Genomic DNA, 19,899 nt, shown 5'->3' on the forward strand with positions numbered 1-19,899 from the left:
AGTGAAATTAGGCTGATTGTTAATTACCTACAAAACGGTAACACATTATAACAATAAATATAATTTATTTGATCAGCACACATCAAAGACGAAGATGTAACATTTAATTGCAAGTTCAGTGTCTCTGTATAGATGAGACAATCTACAATTAGCTGTACAATCCTCCTCACATCATCTTGCATAAATTTCTAGCAGGTGGCCGCATACAACTATCACACATACACAAAAACAGCTAAATATACAAACAGCGGTGTTTATCAAACCATAGCTTGCTTTTAAGAAGCCATAACATATCGTTTTTTTATGTATCCAATGGCTGTCACTTGCACTAAGGCCTTTCTCCTTTGACGCTAGTGAAACGTTATTCATCATTGAGTCTTTTGTTTTCTGGTCTTACATATGACAGACATCAGATATCTCGCCAGTGAGTACAGCGCAATAGCAGCAACTGTTGCCACAACCAGCACGAAGGCTATGACATCTAGCAGCAGCAGCTGGTACCAGCTGAGATCCATAGCAGCGCTCCGCAGGTGTGGAGCTCCCTGGTGCCGTAGTATGTATTCTATCCACCAGATGGCTTGTGGCAGCGACTGTGCCTGGTGCTCACGGTACACTGCTGATAACTTCTTCATGTTTTCCCGATACCTGTTGACATCATACCATATCATTAATACATCCTGAGAGTAAATGTACACAATACAGTTCTTTCAAAGTGGTAAGAATGGAGTGCCGTCAAAATCAGGATATTCTGAAAATATTTCACAAAAGTTCATTGCAGCTGAGTAAATATCAGGATCTAAATGAATCTACAGACATATTTACGTGTTTTTAATTAACTTGCCCAAAATAGATCAGTAAAATTATTAGTCATACTACGCAGTTATCCAAGTTTTGTAGATTCAATATCGTATTTTGCAACTGCAGTAACGTCTAGTTAGGACCAAGCGCGTTTTGCTTTGTTTTAAAGCATATTCGGTGGTAACTACAACAATACCGTTTTTCTTAAATATTGGTTTGGTAGGCTCATGAACTGTTCTCGTGCTTTAACTTACTGCTGTTATGGTAGTAGTAAGTTAAAGGACGTGACCCGTCCATGATCCTTGCAAATCAAAATTGTAAGGAAAACTATATTGTTACAGTGATCACCGAAGATGCTTCAAAATGAAACGAAACGCAGTTGGTCTCTATTAGACTTTATCGCAGTCTATTTAACCTACATCACTTGTATAACAGCAGCTGGGAAGACAAGAAGGCGAGAAACAAAGAAGACAACCTGCATGTGGGTGTCAATGAAAAAATGTCGTGACAGTCGGTAAATCTGAGAGATTAACATATATCTATTGACATTGACGTTAAAAGATTTTGTGTGATAAAAGAACTGCTAAAGAAAGTAGTCCATTTCGGCTTGGTCCATAATTCTGTAACTTCGTCGCGCGACCGCTACGGTCGTAGGTTCGAATCCCGACTCGAGCATGGATGTGTGTGATGTCCTTAGGTTAGTTAGGTTTAAGTTGTCCTATGTTCTAGGGGACTGATGATCTCAGATGTTAAGTCCCATAGTGCTGAGAGCCGTTTGAACCATTTTTTGTAACTCCGTTGTAACAGTGACGATAACATTTACCGATCTGCCCATCTAATTTCTTACATTCCTCTGTGTCACAATATTTCAGAAACTTCTGTTGTCTTCTTGTCTGATCTGTTTAAAGTCAAGGTTTGACTCCCATAAAATGCAACACGTAAATACTTTCAGAAAAGACTTCGTAATACTTAAATTTTTATTAGATGATAAAATATTTCTCTTTTTCAGAAATTTTTGCTTGCTTCTTATCCCATCGTCGGCTATTTTGCTACCTAAAAAGCCAAACTCTGTCACTACTTTGTGTCATATTGCCTAATCGAATACCATCTACATCAACTGATTTGATTATAGTACATCCCACCACCCTTGTTTTACTTTTGTTGATGTTCATCTCATAGCCTCCTTTCAAGACACTATCAGATCCAGTCAGCTGATCATCCTAGTACTCTGTGGTTTCTGACAGAATTATAAATTCATCGGCAAAACTTTAAAGTTTTATTTCTTCTCTTGAACTTTTAACTGCCTTTACTAATTTCTCCATGAGATCCTTTACTGAGTTGGACAGAAGATTAATTCACTATGCAGGTTTTAAATTTTGTTGAAGTTCTCCTAGGCGAGCTTGGAACAATTTAGGCTACCACTGGACTGGTGCGCCAATAGTTACGTCAACAAGATGTACCGCCAATGCAGCGGAAGTCGAAACGGGACAGAACTCCAAGCACTCCTGTGCTACATAAAAAGGCTGGGTGAGGTAACAGCATGTAACTTCGGTGTTAAATTCTAACATGCACCAGGCAGCGACTTTCATTAAAATGTCCTCTCCTGTACAGGAATTACATAACGTGTACAGGTTGAGATGCAGCAACGACGACGTATGGAAGTTTGAGTCTGGCCATGGCTTGTGCGTGGTTAGCCATTTGGTCAAGGCGACAGCTCGCGTAATGTGGGAAATCAGGTTCGAATTCCGGTCGGGAACATATTTTCACTGTCGTCATTCGCTTATACAGCATATGATTGCTTGTGTCAGCAACAGCGAATAAATTTCATGTATTTCATAACAGCTGTAGTCGCTGCAGTTCCTGTACCTTTAGACATGCGTGAGTGCCTGAAGGAAATTGGGTCATTCTTCGTAACAACAGAAGCAGTGCAGTATCACACAAAATCGAACGTAGACAGAAAGGACTGAGCTCAGCGACCCAGAATCGTTGTTGATATTACCACAATGAGACAAGGAGCGCTAACAGGACGGATAAATGAGGAGAAATGCGCTCGTACATCCAGAGCCACCACATCATACGCGTGGTCTTGATCCGTTAAATAGACTTTTGGAGTTCAAAAATACCTTCTGTCATGATGTCATTCTGTCCACATCGCTAGAACCAGAGAGAATGACACACTATTGAGCTTCATGGAAACAACGACATGCTGCTCGATTATGATCAGCCTGCTACTTGCTTGCTGACTCCAACACTGAGAGCCAGCCAACCTGTTGCATACCACAGCCGTGGTCTGCCACTCCTGCCTACTGGATCATCGCGGATGAGAAGACTGGTGAGCGGCCAGCCCTCCTCCAGTACTGGCTCATCGCAAATGACCTGCAAACTGCCTTCCTTGCACAGATCGGGCGAGGCGTCTCGACGCAGCTTCTTGGTCGACTCGTGAAGAGTGGCTGCAGTCTTGGTAGATTCGTGGTGGCTGACCAGGATGTAGCTAGTCTTCACGACAACCAGCATCCTGGACCACACTGAGCAGTCTCCACCTGGGTTGTCTTCGGAGGGCACTGAGGTGGTAGTTGTACTGGCTCATCGCAAAAGCTCTGGGCGGACAGCGCCTTCCTCGACCCATCACCGATGCCAGCACAGCATGTGGTCGTGACACTGACCTGTGGCAGTGACGTCACAACTCGGTGATGAGGCGTCAGCAGTCCTTCACAGGACGTGCACATTCACCTGGCCGCTGATGGCAGCTCTGAAGATCTTTGTAAACTCTGCTCGATCAGTTAATGTTATTACGGATATCTCTGTATCACTGACGCCTTTGGGCGTGCACTGAACTACTAACCCTCACTCCATGTTTGACCTACTGACGAGAACGCGACCTCAACATTGTGACGCCGCAATATCGGGGGCTGCAACAACCGTTTTCTCAATGTACAGACTGCAGAACACAGGAGATAGGCTAGAAACCTCTCTCACTTTCTTCTCAGTTATCGCCCCCCTTTCCTGTTCTTCTCTCTTACAACTGAAGTGTGGTTTCTATTCAATCGCCGGCCGGAGTGGCCGAGCGGTTCTAGGCGCTACAGTCGCAGGTTCGAATCCTGCCTCGGGCATGGATGTGTGTAATGTTCTTAGGATAGTTAGGTTTAAGTAGTTCTAAGTTCTAGGGGAGTGATGACCTCAGATGTTGTCCCATAGTCCTCAGAGCCATTTGAACCACTTTTTTCTATTCAGTCTATTGATCATCTTTGACTCCTTTTATTTCATCCCCACTGCCTTCAAAATTTCAAAGAGTATGTTCCAATCAATATTGTCAAAAGCGTTCTCTAAATCTAAAAATTCTGTAAATGTTAATTGTCTTATTTCAGCCTACCTACTAAGATAAATCTTAGTTCAATATTGCCTCGTTTGTTCCCTCGACTGCCTCATGTATCTTGCATACCAGGTAGAATAGATCCCTCATGGCTGGTTGTCTCAAGGATTTCAATAAATTAGAGAAACTGTGGTCTGCTTCAGGTACCTTGTTCTGTCTTAGGTCCTTCAATGTTCTCTGAAGCTCTGCTCGCTGTATCACATCTGTCTTTTCATTTTCATCTACTTCCTCCTACCTTTCCACAATATTGTTCTAAAGCTTCTTTCCTTTGTATTACTCTTCCATGTATTCCTTTCACCTTTTAATCTTTTCCTTTTTACTTAGTACTGGTTGGGTATATGAATTTTTGATATTTATACCGTTGCATCTCTTTTCATCAACATTTACTAAATTATGTTGTATGTGGGTCTATCTTTCCCAGAGTCACGCATGTGTCTCTAGCTTTCCATATCCTCTAGGTACCGCTGCTTACCAATTTAACACTTACTGTCAATTTCATTTGTTAGATGCCTGCATCCATTTTTTCCCTCTTCATTTGCTGCGTGTTTATATTTTCTCCTTTTGTAATTTTAATTCATTATCTCGTGTACTGTCAAACAATTTCTACTGGTCCTTGTGTTTATGCCTAGTAGCTGGTCTGCTGTCATCACTATTACATCCCTCAAAGCTACCTATTCGTCATCTACTAAGTTCATTTTTCTTGTTTCAGGCAAAAGTTGCTTGGAGCTTTCTTTGAAATTGTCAACAACTTCAGATTCTTTACAGGTTCCACTTTACCCCACTTTACGTCCATCTACAGATTAGGCATTTACACTACTGGCCATTAAAACTGTTACACCAAGAAGAAATGCAGATGATAAACGGGTATTCATTGGACAAATATATTATACTAGAACTGACATGTGACTACATTTTCACGCAATCTGGGTGCATAGATCCTGAGAAATCAGTACCCAGAACAACCACCTCTGGCTGTAATAACGGCCTTGATACGCCTGGGCATTGAGTCAAACAGAGCTTGGACGGCGTGTACAGGTACAGCTGCCCATGCAGCTTCAACACAATACCACAGTTCATCAAGAGTAATGACTGGCCTATTGTGACGAACCATTTGCTCGGTCACCATTGACCAGCTCTTATCAGTTGGTGAGAGATCTGGAGAATGTGCTGGCCAGGGCAGCAATCGAACATTTTCTGTATCAAGAAAGGCCCGTACAGGACCTGCAAAATGCAGTCGTGCATTATCCTGCTGAAATGTAGGTTTTCGCAGGGACCGAATAAAGGGTAGAGCCACAGGTCGTAACACATCTGAAATGTAGCGTCCACTGTTCAAAGCGCCGTCCATGCGAACAAGAGGTAACCAATAGCACCCCATACCATGACGCCGGGTGAAACGCCAGTATGGCGACGACGAATACACGCTTCCAATGTGCGTTCACCGCGATGTCGCCAGACACGGATGCGATCATCATGATGCTGTAAACAGAACCTGGATTCATCCGCAAAAATGACGTTTTGTCATTCCTGCACCCAGGTTCGTCGTAGAGTACACCATCGCAGGCGCTCCTGTCTGTGATGCAGCGTCAAGGGTAGCCACAGCCGTGGTCTCCGAGCTGATAGTCCATGCTGCTGCAAACTTCGTCGAAATGTTCGTGCAGATGGTTGTCGTCTTGCAAAGGTCCCCATCTGTTGACTCAGGGATCGAGACGTGGCTGCACGATCCGTTACAGCCATGCGGATAAGATGCCTGTCATCTCGACTGCTAGTGATACGAGGCCGTTGGGATCCAGCACGGCGTTCCGTATTACCCTCCTGAACCCACCGATTCCATGTTCTGCTAACAGTCATTGGATCTCGACCAACGCGAGCAGCAATGTGGCGATACGATAAACCGCAATCGGGGTAGGGTACAATCCGACCGTTATCAAAGTCGGAAACGTGATTGTACGCATTTCTCCTCCTTACGCGAGGCATCACAACAACGTTTCATCAGGCAACACCGGTCAACTGCTGTTTGTGTACGAGAAATCGGCTGGAAACTTTCCTCATGTCAGCACGTTGTAGGTGTCGCCACCGGCGCCAACCTCGTGTGAATGCTTTGAGAAGCTAATTATTTACATATCACAGCATCGTCTTCCTGTCGGTTAAATTTCGCGTCTGTAGCACGTCATCTTCGTGGTGTAGCAATTTTAATAGCCAGTAGTGTATTACAATCTTTATAGGGTGTATCAGTTTCGTTGGTAACTGTGAAACAGTAAGATCAGTCACAATACGAGAGTAAGGTTCAAAACGTGATCTTTAACTGTTAAAGCTATATTACAGTATGAAGAACGCTAGACTCAACACAGAGAGAGAAATATGTTTTCCGAGAAGATCTAAAGCTATTAGGAACTTGATGAGACACGAAATTTATCTAAAGCTATTAGGAACTTGATAAGACATGAAATTTATAAGTAGAAGCATTAGGAAGCAAACTAAAAAAAATTGAAAATACACAGTGGTTTGACAGCTTATCTGTAAGCATTTAGCTTTAGAATGAGTGTCAACTGTAACATGATACATAGAAGCTTCAATGAATACACAACGGAATATATAAAAGACAGAACAGGATGAAGGGCAAGCTGGCGAATTGAAGAAAATAATGTAAGTTAAACACTCATACTGAGACTAAACGGAATATTCGAAAGCAGACTAGTTAAGTGTTGCAAGTAAACAGGTTTCACTCGTAAGTGAGTAACTGCGAAAGAGTTCACCGAAATCAATCTTGCAGAAAAATAAAATTCCAATTTTGAGGTTTCTCAAATTTTCCTGCCTCATCTCGAGGCAGGAAAAATCCCTGACCCCGCCGTGAATCCAACCCGGGACCCTGTGCTCGGGAAGCGAGAACGCTACCGCGCCTGCTGGAATATCTGGTTGAAAAGAACGAAGTGCTTGGTTTGTAAAAAAAAAGAGGTTCTGGTATTGTGACCCTCCAGGACTATTTTTTATATTTTGATGCTTTCAAACGTTATTTTAACTCTTTTATGAGAAATTTAGAAGTGTGAATTCAATATTTGTATCGAATTTTCTCATGCTGAGTAATTAGAAGGAGCGATCTGTTTTACTTGGTACAAAATTTCTAAAGCCAAGATCGCCGTGTTCATTTTGAGTTGGGCCTCGCGGAAAGTTGTCGTATAACGTGTGTGTGTGTGTGTGTGTGTGTGTGTGTGTGCGTCTGTGTGTGCGCCGACTTGCTAATTGCTTAATAATTGAAGAATCAATTTTCAGAAAGAAAACTGAAAATGTGTCAGGTGGTTTGTTTCCATCTATATTGAATTCCTGTAAGAAATTTTTCCATCCAGCAAGCAAATAATAATCATAATATGTAGTACAATTACATATGCCTCGTTACTGTTCTAGGTTACAATGTGTTACGTCAGTTTAAGTCACAACGGTAACAAAGTGGAGGGAAACTGACTGCTCAAGCAGAATGCAGTCGAAGCAGTACTCCTAACTTTGTAAACAAAAAGAATTATGAGTTGCGAAAAATAAACTGGTACTAAAAAAAGGGAGAGGTTCTCCTACCTTACTCAAAGAACAAATTATAGTAGAGGCACGCACTAAGTGAAATCAATGAGTGTATTTCTGTAACAACCCAGTTCCCTCTGAGCAGTCATAGCGTACGGATCTCCGTGCCGGCACGTTCACAGGAGCTCAGTCCGTCAGTTCACCTGATGATGGCGACATGTATGATCGCCGAAATATTGTGCCCGTTGGACGCTGTAGACCGGCAGTACACCCGTGGATATTTTGACTATCAAATACGCCGGGAGAAACTCAAGAATCACAAAATGAAAGTTGTCTCTCGTTTTATGAAGATAATGCTGCTGGAAAATGACAAACTGAGAGAAGAACTGCGCACTGGAAGAGTAACTTGTTAGAAATAAATCCAGTTGTGCAGCACTGAGGAAATAGATTACAAAATGAGATAAATTAAAATTTTTGGTGTAGTTGGAGAGTATTCAGAAGAGGATTGAAAACAAATATTAGAACATAGAAATACAGGAGGTTCATTAACTAAAATGGAACCGAAAGCAGTAAGAAGACCAAGAAATATGTGCGTAAGCTTCTAATTGCTGACATAATGGAAAACCAACAAAAAATATTTTTTTTAAATTTGTACAGAAACACACAAACACTGTGCAAGGAGTTGTTGATACTGCAGATAGAGAAAATAGTCTAAACATATGTAGCTGATGTAATGTGTTACATATGATATATAGCAAAGAAATCAATAATACAGTAATAACACAGAGTACCAAAATCAGTCTGCTAAATTTCGGTTACACAATAAATCACTCAAATCTAAAGGCCGTAGACTCAACTAAATACTTCGGGATTACAAATACGATTAACTTGTGCTGGAACGATCACATAGATAATGTTGTGGGTAAAGCAAACCATAGACTACGATTTATTGGCAGGATGTTGACAAAATGCAGCAGGTCTACTGAAGAGACTGCCTACACTACGCTTGTACGTCCTCTTCTGGAGTACTGCTGTACGGTGTGGGATCCGGATCAGATAAGGTCGATGGAGGATATCGAAAATGTTCAAAGCAGGACAGCTCGTTTTAAATTATAGAGAAGAGGGGAGAAAGCACCACGGATATGGGGTGGCAATCATTAAAACAAAGACGTTTCTCGTTGCGGCAGGGTCTTCTCACGAAATTTGAATCACCAACTTACTCCTCAGACTCTGAGAGTGTTTTGTTAGCTCCCACTTACATAGTCAGCAATGATTATCATAACGAAATAAGAGAAATCACAGCTCGCAGAGAAATATTTAAGTGTTCGCTTTTACCGCGTGGCGTACGAGAGTGGAACAGTAGAGAAACATCTAGAAAGTGGTTTGATGAACCCTCTGCCAGGAACTTAATTGCGAATTCCTGAGTGATCATGTAGATGTAGATGTAGAGCATAAATAGCAACGACAAATGATATCTAATATTGATTTTAAACATAAACCATGTTGCAATGATGGACTAATTGACCCACTTACTTTCTCCTTGCTACAAACTCATTCCTATGTGTGGTAAGATGACGAAACCACGTAACTTCATGGAATGCAGACTGTTAAACTTGTTTAGTGAATAGTTACATCAGTGCTGTGTATCTGAATATCACATTTAGTTTTAGTGTTACTTTTAAATCAATAAATTAGGTTGTTATTTGGACTGGGACCATGGTGAAATCAATGAAATTATGAATTGTATTATTCGCAGCATCTGTATTACTACAAACCTTGGATTCCCAAGAACTGTTCGTATAGCTTCTAAAACGGTATCCTTCGTGACGTGCCGGAACTGCAATCTGTAGCCAATCTCAGCAGCTACGGATTTTTCGATATTGTAGTGCTGGTCTCCCATGAACGGAATTCCAATTAGAGGAACACCATAGTAAGTGGCTTCATTGAAACTCTGCAGGCCACCTTGCGTGATGAAGACTTTGACGTTAGGATGTGCTGTGGACAGCACACAAGTGTGTTACTAATGACACAGAAGTCACTGTGGCTTGATAACTTTAACATATGAAAATTTTTTAGAGTTTTTTAATATAAAACAAGTGCTGAATTCTTCTAGTAATTGATGAGTGGGACACAAGTGATATCCAGCAAAATATATCAGAGATTTTAGAATAAATTTTCATTAGAAGAATATAGTTATAAAAAAAACATGTACTGCAATACTGAAGGTTGTAGAAGAAAATTAAGGATGTTTTCGTCTTGATATTCAAACTATCGGGAATGGAACAGAGAGAAAACAATCACAAATGAGGTAGATAGTCACAGCCCCGTCGTTTTCGTTTGAGTTTAGGGCACTCTAGACCGATATAATGAGCGCCCACAATACTTCTTCATCTATGAGAATTTTTTATAACTAATGAAACCTTTCCTTTGAATAGATTGAAAAACAGATATAGTCATCATACAAAATAAATCACTTTATAAATATGTAGCAAAGAGATAAAAAGAATTTGAAGTCTTGACTGACTTTGATTAGCTATCACCATCAATACAAAGCATAGAGCTTCTCTGTTGAGAAAAAAGAATGGCGCGGCATGCAAATTTGAAATCCAAATAGAAAAATTAATCTCTTTCATATTGCAGTAACATTACGTACACTCTACCCATCACTTATTGCAAGGAAAGACTAATTTGACCAGATAGTTATATTTGGAAATTGCACTAAAAGTACTACATTAAATCCTTTTCTTCATTTCTCTTGTTCAGTGAGTTTGCACACACCTGATCGTTAAATAAGGTGAATGCTATCACAGGACATGAAAAACCATAAGAGCATGGTAGACTGAGTGAATTAGTCAAAAATTATTAGGTAATTTAGCATTATATACTTCGGAGTAAGTGTTGACAGTGTTGATTACCGCAGTTACGGCAGCCACCTAATCTTGAGCATTCTTCTGTAGCACCACATTTCAAAAGCTTCTATTCTCTTCTTGTCTACACTGTCCCTGTTTCACTTCCATACACAGCTACACTCCATACAAATACTTTCAGAAAAGACTTCCTGACACTCAAATCTATACTCGATGTTAACAAATTTCTTTTCTTCGGAAACGCTTTTCTTGCTATTGCCAATCATCATTTTATATCCTCTCTATTTCGACCATCATCAGATATTTTGATCCCCAAATGGCAAAACTCATTGCGAATATAAGTAACTTTCAGAGTTAGATCCTCTGTTAATGAAAAAAATTGGTCCTATGTATAAATAAAAAGAAATACATACAAATATCGCGGTACAGGCAGCCTGGTGAAAGCCTTTGGAACTGACGCAGTTTCTGAGGTTTCCGTGTCATTGTGCTGGTCTTCATACTCATCCAGCCACACTCATACTCCTATGGCGTCACGAGGTTCAGCAGACTGACCCTGCGACTTATCTTAGAAGACAAGTTAAGGAAAGGCAAACATACATTTCTAGCATTTGTAGACTTAGAGAAAGCTTTTGACAATTTTGATCGATTTCCTATCTTTCTAATTCTGAAGGTGGCAAGTGTAAAATACAGGGAGCGAAAGGCCCTTTACAATTTGTACAGAAACCAGATGGCAGTTATGAGAGTCGAGAGGCATGAAAGGGGAGCAGTAGTTGAGATCGGAGAGAGAGGGTTGTAGTGCATCCCCGATGTTTTTCAATCTGTATAATGAGCAAACAGTAAAGTAAACAAAAGAAAAATTTGGAGTATGAATTAACGTCTAGGCAGAATAAATAAAATCTTTGAGAATCAAAATATCCACGGGTATGCTGCCGGTCTATAGTGTCCAACGGGCACAATATTTCGGCGATCAAACATGTCGCCATCATCAGGTGAACTGACGGACTGAGCTCCTGTGAACGTGCCGGCACGGAGATCCGTACGCTATGGCTGCTCAGAGGGAACTGGGTTCGGTCGCGGCGGCGGCCGATTTAAATACCCTCCGCCCGCGGAGGTTGAACAGGTTGCAGCTCGACTTCCGCCAGAATCAGTCGAGGAAATACGTCGTGAAACTTGTCGTGCGTTGACGAAATCCAAGCCGATGAAGTCAAATATCAGCAGTAAAGAGAGGGCGGCCATTCGTGATCTGAGGGAGCGCTCTAAAATTGTTGTCTTACCGGCTGATAAAGGCAGTGCTACAGTTGTTGTCTCCCATAAGGACTACACTGATAAGATGCAGAGCCTGCTAAATGACGATTCCTACCGGAAGATCAGCGTTGACCCTATAAAGAAGGTGGAGAACAAGACGGGGCGCTTCTCAAGGACGCAGATTTACCGGAGGGTGACGCTAAGAAATTGTTACCCCAAGGTCCGGTACCGCCTAGACTATATGGACTCCCGAAGGTTCACAAAGAGGGGGTACCATTACGCCCCATTGTCAGCAACATCAGGGCACCTACATATTTGTTGGCCAAATACCTGACGGGAATATTAAGTCCTTATGTGGGTAAATGCCCTCATCACATCCGTAATTCCGTGGATTTTGTTAAACGCCTTGATAGCTTCAGGTTGGATGAGTCAGATATCATGGTGAGTTTTGACGTCGTTTCCTTGTTTACGAGGGTACCCCTGCGAGAGTCACTAGAATTGATTAGTCAGAAGTTTGACGAGAAGACCACTGAACTTTTTAGGGATGTCTTGACTTCCACGTATTTTCTTTTTAATGGAGAATACTACGAACAAACGGAGGGAGTCGCCATGGGTAGCCCACTCTCACCGGTGGTAGCGAATTTGTACATGGAGAACTTCGAGGAGGAAGCCCTGTCGTCATCCGTATGGAAACCTACTTGCTTTTTCCGTTACGTTGACGACACGTTCGTCATCTGGCCACATGGTATGGATAAACTCCTTGACTTCCTTACACATCTAAACTCCATACACCCCAACATCAAATTCACTATGGAGACTGAAACGGAGGGTAAATTACCTTTCCTTGACGTCTTGGTCAAGAGAAGGGCTGACGGCACCCTAGGTCATGGGGTGTATCGGAAGGCTACGCACACTGATCTGTATTTGCATGCAGACAGCTGCCACCACCCTTCACAGAGGAATGGGGTACTTAAAACTCTAGTACATAGGGCGCGCACTATCTCTGACGCAGAGAGTCTACCCCAGGAATTGGAACATCTGAGAACTGTATTTCGAAAAAATGGGTACTCAGAGTGGCAGATTCAACGTGCTCTCCGCCCAACCACTGCAGCACAACCTGTTGAGATGGATGAAGTCACGAGGGAGGAGGTAGGCACTGCATTTATTCCATACACAGGCGCACTCTCGGGAAAAATCGCCCGCATTCTGAAGTAACACCGGGTCGGAACTGTGTTTTGTCCTCCAAATAAAACTCGTGCACTGGTGGGGAGCGCCAAAGATGACCTCGGTTTGAGGAAGGCCGGCGTGTACCAGATTCCGTGTCAATGTGGCAAGTCGTATATTGGTCAGACGATGCGTACCGTCGAGGATCGATGCCGTGAACACCAGAGGCACACTCGACTGATGTATCCGAGCAAGTCGGCGGTCGGTGAACATTGTTTGTCGGAAAATCACGCCATGGAGTATGACCGCACGAGGATTCTGGTACAGACGTCGAGATACTGGGACAGCGTTGTTAGAGAGGCCATCGAAATTCGCACCAATGACGACCTCATAAACCGTGACTGTGGCTATAATCTTAGCAAGGCTTGGGAACCAGCGATCGGGTTAATCAAGAGTAAATCGAGCAGACGTATAGTTGTGACGACCACGGCGGACAGAGCCATCACACCGACGTCAGCTCAGACGCCGTCGCAATCTGTTCCACCGCGCGACCGTGGCGCTGGGCGCGGACGGCGGAGGGAGCGCGCCGCGGGCGGAGGGTATTTAAATCGGCCGCCGCCGCGACCGAACCCAGTTTCCTCTGAGCAGCCATAGCGTACGGATCTCCGTGCCGGCACGTTCACAGGAGCTCAGTCCGTCAGTTCACCTGATGATGGCGACATGTTTGATCGCCGAAATATTGTGCCCGTTGGACACTATAGACCGGCAGCATACCCGTGGATATTTTGATTATCAAATACGCCGGGAGAAACTCAAGAATCACAAAATCTTTGAGGTTTGCCGACGACTTTGTAATTCTGTCAGAGATAGGAAAGGACCTGCAAGAGCAGGTGAACGGAATGGACAGTGTCTTGAAAGGAGGATATAAGATGAAAAATAACAAAAGCAAAACGAGGATAATGGAATGTAGTCGAATTAAATCGGGTGATGCTGAGAGAATTAGATTGGGAAGTAAGACACTTAAAGGAGTAGATGAGTTTTACTATTTGGGGAGCAAAATATCTGATGATGGTCGAAGTAGAGAGGATATAAAATGCTGGTTGGCAATGACAAGAAAAGCGTTTCCGAAGAAAAGAAATTTGTTAACATCGAGTATAGATTTGACTGTCAGGAAGTCCTTTCTGAAAGTATTTGTGTGGAATGTAGGTATGTACGGAAGTGAAATATGGACTATAAACATACAACGTAAACTTTCACGGCCGGTATTGTCTTCACTTAAAACTTCCGGGCTGATAGGCCGTGGTCGAAGTATAAAACTGTCTCCTGACGTTTCGTCTCCGACTGCGGGAGACAGTTTTATACTTAGACCACGGCCTATCAGCCCGGAAGTATTAAGTGAGGACTATAAACAGTTTAGACAAGAAGAGAATAGAAGCTTTCGAAATGAGGTGCGACAAAAGAATGCTCAATGTTAGATGCGTAGATCACGTAACTAATGATGAGGTACTCAATAGAATTGGGGAGAAGAGGAATTTGTGGCACAACTTGAATAGAAGAAGGGATCGGTTAGCAGGACACTTTCTGTGGCATCAAGGGATCACCAATTTAGTATTGGAGGGAAGCGTGGAGGGTAAAAATCGTAGAAGGAGACCAAGAGATGAATTCACTAAGCAGATTCAGAAGGATGTAGGCTGCAGTAGTTATTCGGAGATGAAGAGGCTCGAACAGGATAGAGTAGCATGGAGAGCTGCATCAAACCAGTCTCAGGACTGAAGACCACAACAACAGTTACAACGTTCCCTGAACACTTTGACATAAAATCGACGTACCTAATACGGATTGTTGTGGAATCCACTTGGACTGTTTCACATTAGGTGGCAGGTCTGTCGCATCGTCTTTCTCCCATTTCCAGAGCACCCTCTGCGGCAACTGGGAGAAGGCGTCGAGAAAAGCCTGTCGCTTGTCGGACGGCATTGTGCTTCCCAGCACGTTGGTGCCCAGGCTGAAGTAGATCACACCCTCAGTAGCCCCGTCCAGCCAGTCCTGGATGTCCTGTCGGTGAGACACGGAGAGTATTAATGTGTAAATCCCGTTGTATCCTCTGACACGAAACGAAAATTACTGATCAGTCACGGAGTTCAGGTGTTCGATAACCTCTTTCTGTAGTGCCCACAGTAACAGAACGTACTAATACCATGATCAGCAAATGAACAAGGCAAAGGTAAAAAACTTCCTGGCAGATTAAAACTGTGTGCCGGACCGAGACTCGAACTCGGGACATTTGCCTTTCGCGGGTAAATGGCAAAGCATTTGTCCGCGAAAGGCAAAGGTCCCGAGTTCGAGTCTCGGTCCGGCACACAGTCTTAATCTGCCAGCAACTTTCATATCAGCGCACACTCCGCTGCAGAGTGAAAATCTCATTCAAGACAAAGGTAGCTCTCCGGCCGCGTTTGATCGAACAATACTCAAAAATTTCTCCTGATCGAGAAGTGTTCAGTTAATTGTGGGGCATATTTAGCAATAGACGTACGTCACGTGATCATTGCACCGCATCTTTCCTCTGATGACTCTTCGTATCTATTTATTAGTTCACTGACATCTTACTGGTGGTGTAATGCAAGTGGTATGGAAAACGCTCTATGCAATCTACTGAATTAGCGGAGCTATTGGATGAACGCTCCACAGACACGAATACACTCCCATGATACTTTCTGATCTTCTACAAATTTCAGAGAGAGAGAGAGCGAGTTTGTAGGTCTGTAGCTGATAATCAACAACAACTTCTCCTCATAGTTATTTCTCGAAACTTTCCAGTCACTTGAATTCAGTCTTCTGGGGTACGACTGGCATTGTCTCAGGAGCTTGCCTTAGATTCTGCTCCCACCACCCTCCGTGAGTTATGTAGGATTTCGGAGAGTCCGCAGCACAGTTTCGCACTCCTATACAAGGTTTCCTTTGTTTTATTAATTCCGTATCGAAACACGTGACGTCTGTCCTCAGAATAGAATACACTGCATTAATGGAACACTTCCTTAGGAGGAAAATGGCCCCCGTATAATAACATTCGTTTTAGCGCACAGTGGCTATATGATATTTCTCTTTCATGGCTATGATATGGGATACAGTGTGACGCATATATTTGAAAAAGTCCGCTATGACACTCCAATAACTCTGGACACTAAGTTTTTACCCCTATTTATGCTGTCTGTTCTCTCATTGTGTAACTGGCATGCCTTCAGGAAAGAAGTTAGTCACCCCCGCAGGTATGATGCTAAAATCGAGTTACATCAGCTCCAGCCTCGATAACACACACAAAAAAAAAAAAAAAAAAAATGGCTCTGAGCACTATGGGACTCAACATCTGAGGTCATCAGTCCCCTAGAACTTAGAACTACTTACACCTAACTAACCTAAGGACATCACACACATCCATGCCCGAGGCAGGATTCGAACCTGCGACCGTAGCAGTCACGCGGTTCCGGACTGAAGTGCCTAGAACCGCACGGCCACCCCTCTATAACAGCCTCAAATAAGTGTGGAGGAGAGTCACCAAGTTTCTTTGGGTTGCCATATCCAGCCGATCCCTTAGAGTCGTACACCTACTGTCGTATCGGCCGGCGCACAGCAGCCGTCAACTCGGCGCGGCGTGCTACAACACGCGCGGCACACAGAGAGTACCGCTGGCGCCGCACACGATGTCAACAACTGGCGCAAGTGAACGCGTCGTCGCGGGGTTAGCGGCAGCGTACACACCACTATCGATACGGATTACCCTGGCGGCGCCGCCCTTGCCACCAGAGTGAGCAACCGTATAAGGGCGCCATTTACCAACACCCTGATTGGCCGGACCTGCGGATTTAAGCGAGCTCCCTGAGCCCGTTTAACCAGTTCAATCTTCGCCGATGACTGTGTCACTACCCGGCTGCTGGATTCACGACGACCGAACCGTACTATGGACTCCCTGGCTGGAAACTTGCGACGCGTCGGTATCGACTGGTTGGCAGTGGTTTGGACTTTTATTCTCTACTAGTGACTCTGATTTCTCCTTGGCGCTACAGCCAGCGAAGTGGTGTGTGGTCGAACTTAAGTTTTGTTTTTGAGTGACAGAAGGTCAAATAATTTGGTTATCACGGAATATTTGTTGTGTTATAGTGCGGACATAACACCTACCGAATTGTGGAGAGGTTCATAGCAACGTTTTGCCCTCTGTTCCAAATGGTCCTGGACAGTTCTTGTAGGATGAAAATAGAGTGATTTAGCGGGCCGCTCGAGGTGTGTTTAGGACGCCTGAGCGTTCATCAAGCAGGCTATGGACCCATAACAAAATTACCCTTAGAAACAATTGGGAAGATTAAGTTTCTAATATATTGCGATTCCATAGAGCCTACCACACCGCAGAAATTTTCTGTTCGTTGTCCAGAGAAAAACTGTGAGGAAAGTGATGGCTCTCGATCTCCCACCATAACCCAGTCCATAAACATGTGGTAGAAAATATGAGGTAGAAAAGGAGGTGGAAACGTGGGTTCTACTATGCCAAGACTGCTTGGTAGCTACAAAGGAAAGCACAATTAATTAGCAGGAGTACAAAATAAGGAAGTATATATTACTTAACTTTGTTGTAGTCCATGATCTGTTGGTTGACAATTATAGAAGACGCGACTAGACTAAGCGTCTGTAGAATGAGATAATTTACAAGTCACAAATCTTGCAGTGACGAATTAATCTCTCGTAATCTTGAATGTCGAATCCGGTGAATTTGGAACTGGGCTACAAAGACTTGATGGCAGCAACGACTGAGCTGCAGACGATGACTGACTAACATCGGCGCTCGCTAACCACTGAGCGCGGCTACGAACTGTAGACTGGCAAAACTGCACTACTCTCCTGCTGCACATGAAGTGGCCTAGCGGCGCCACGTGGCGAGTATAGGTACTGCGACTGGCTGTGTACTCTTTGGCTAGCACCATGGAGTAAATATCTCTGGAGTGAGCATTCACATGCGCAGAACAGATTTTGTGTTGTCAACATACATTGCCAGCCCGGTCACGTGATCTCGGGACGCCGTAGATTTGTCCGACATTTATCCTATAAATTTTGAATGTTGTCATATCGCTAGTGAAGACAGATTCCGTTCGTAAGTGCTGTGGATTTAGTATAGACGTTTTGCAGGCACCATAGCAGTTTACGTCTGATATTTGAAATAAATTGGGCTCTTAGGTTTGAAGAGCAAGCTGAACGAGCATGACGTCAAGCTTCACGTCAGCATGTATTTACATTGTCTTTCATGTCACGTCTCGTCATGTCGCTTAACACAGTACTGAACGGCGAAATTGGTGTTTTGAGTCACCATCCCTAATATGCATAACATGTTAGAGTATGGTATCAGAACTGAGGAGCTAACAACGACAGAATTTGTCAATGGCCAAAGCAAACTTTATAACCTATGTTCTTGATCAACTATGTTTGGTAAATTACTGAGAAGTGAGACAACGTTTCAAAACATCGGCAATTATTTGCTATGGAAAATATGTACATTCATACACATCAAAAAAAGCTTCAAACGAATTAATGAAGTCTGTTAAACTTATCCATTATGTTTTTTCTTACGTAATTAATAACGTCATAAACAATTGTATTTTACATCTTCATTAAAGCTGACTTTTTTGCTTAAAATGTCATATGGTGGAATTTGCTTCGCCTACTTATGTTCATATACATATACATTGTGAGCGTCAGCGCCGTTGTGTTATCGTAAAACCTAAGTAACTTTTCGCCTTCAGATATACGACCTCGGTTGTGTAAGGAAGTGGAAAAAATATCCCAGTCGTCATGGAACATCTCCAATTTGTCACAAAAACAGAGAGCTATTATAAAACAAAGATTATGAAGATACAACAGTACAAAATCCACTATTATAAGGAGAATGAGCGTGACGAAAATAGGTTAACTTCAGATGTTAACAGACTGGTACCGTTAAAGTGTTCTTCCCGAGAAACCTTGACGTACCGTGAAATGACGTGACGTTCCGTTGACGACCTGCGGGAATACCTCCATTCGAAAGGCATTGTAGAATGTTTTGGTGTTATGTGACGAGACGTGACGTTACCTGATGGCGGACGCGAATTGGCGGTAAACAATCTACGTCGTCCCTAGATCACGTGACAGTTCCAGTTTAATGTTGACAACATGCGCAGGACGCTATGCTCGCTCCAGAGATATTTCTACTTTATGGCTAGCACAGCCGCTCTTCTGTTCCGTTTATCAAGAGAATCGCATCCGGCGGATCGATTTCTCAGGCGGCGGTGTGGTCGTATGACTGACGACAACACAGGAAAGAAGAAAAAATTTAAATCCTAAGGAAATAATATTAGGAAAACAAAAGGGAATTGGTACGTCATCAGATCTAGTTCGCGTTAGACCCAAAATTGAGCTATTTGTACATAATGTTACTTTTCAGCTTAACTTAAAAGAATACCCTGTTCCTTCTGAAGAGCTGTAGGTGGTGTGGAATTGGTATCAAACGGTCATGAGACCCTTCTAACGTAAATAATGACAATGGAGCGATGTGCATGTACCAGCTGTTTGTATGGAGTCAGTGCAGTAAGGCGTGTTGACGCGCAGATGACACAATCGCAGGAAGAAAGTATAGTGTTTTGACGAGCCCAAGAGCACACTATGAACGAAGTTTCCCGATTTGTTGGCGAATTAACGACCACTGCTGAACGTGTCTACAGCGAATGGTGTACCTCTTGCAGCAGCACGTCTTCAGTAAGCCAAAGAGGACTGCCCAACGTGACTACAAGGGATGGTGTTTCACTTAGGGCAACACATCTTCAGTGAACCAAACAACGCACAAACTGGACAGTAACAGGCTGGGGTAATGAGTGTGGTCTAACGAAACGCTAATTTGTCTCTCTTCAGATGATACTAGGCGTCGTGTTCTGAGAC

General features: G+C 43.1%; 1 protein-coding gene across 1 annotated transcript in view; it reads right to left on the minus strand.

Annotated features, from left to right (window-relative positions):
* Nucleotides 1–204: 204 nt before the first annotated feature.
* The window catches only part of LOC126475024 (UDP-glucosyltransferase 2-like), a 43,732-nt gene continuing 24,037 nt past the window's right edge, over nucleotides 205–19,899 (minus strand). Inside the window, exons 5-7 of the mRNA XM_050102565.1 lie at nucleotides 14,781–15,003; nucleotides 9,451–9,670; nucleotides 205–645 (exon numbers count right to left, since the gene is read on the minus strand). Coding sequence (XP_049958522.1) covers nucleotides 369–645; nucleotides 9,451–9,670; nucleotides 14,781–15,003 — 720 coding nt within the window. The 3' untranslated portion in view covers nucleotides 205–368. The remainder of the gene's footprint in view (nucleotides 646–9,450; nucleotides 9,671–14,780; nucleotides 15,004–19,899) is intronic.

The sequence above is a fragment of the Schistocerca serialis genome, chromosome 4 (assembly GCF_023864345.2).
Source record: "Schistocerca serialis cubense isolate TAMUIC-IGC-003099 chromosome 4, iqSchSeri2.2, whole genome shotgun sequence".
Classification (NCBI taxonomy): domain Eukaryota; kingdom Metazoa; phylum Arthropoda; class Insecta; order Orthoptera; family Acrididae; genus Schistocerca; species Schistocerca serialis.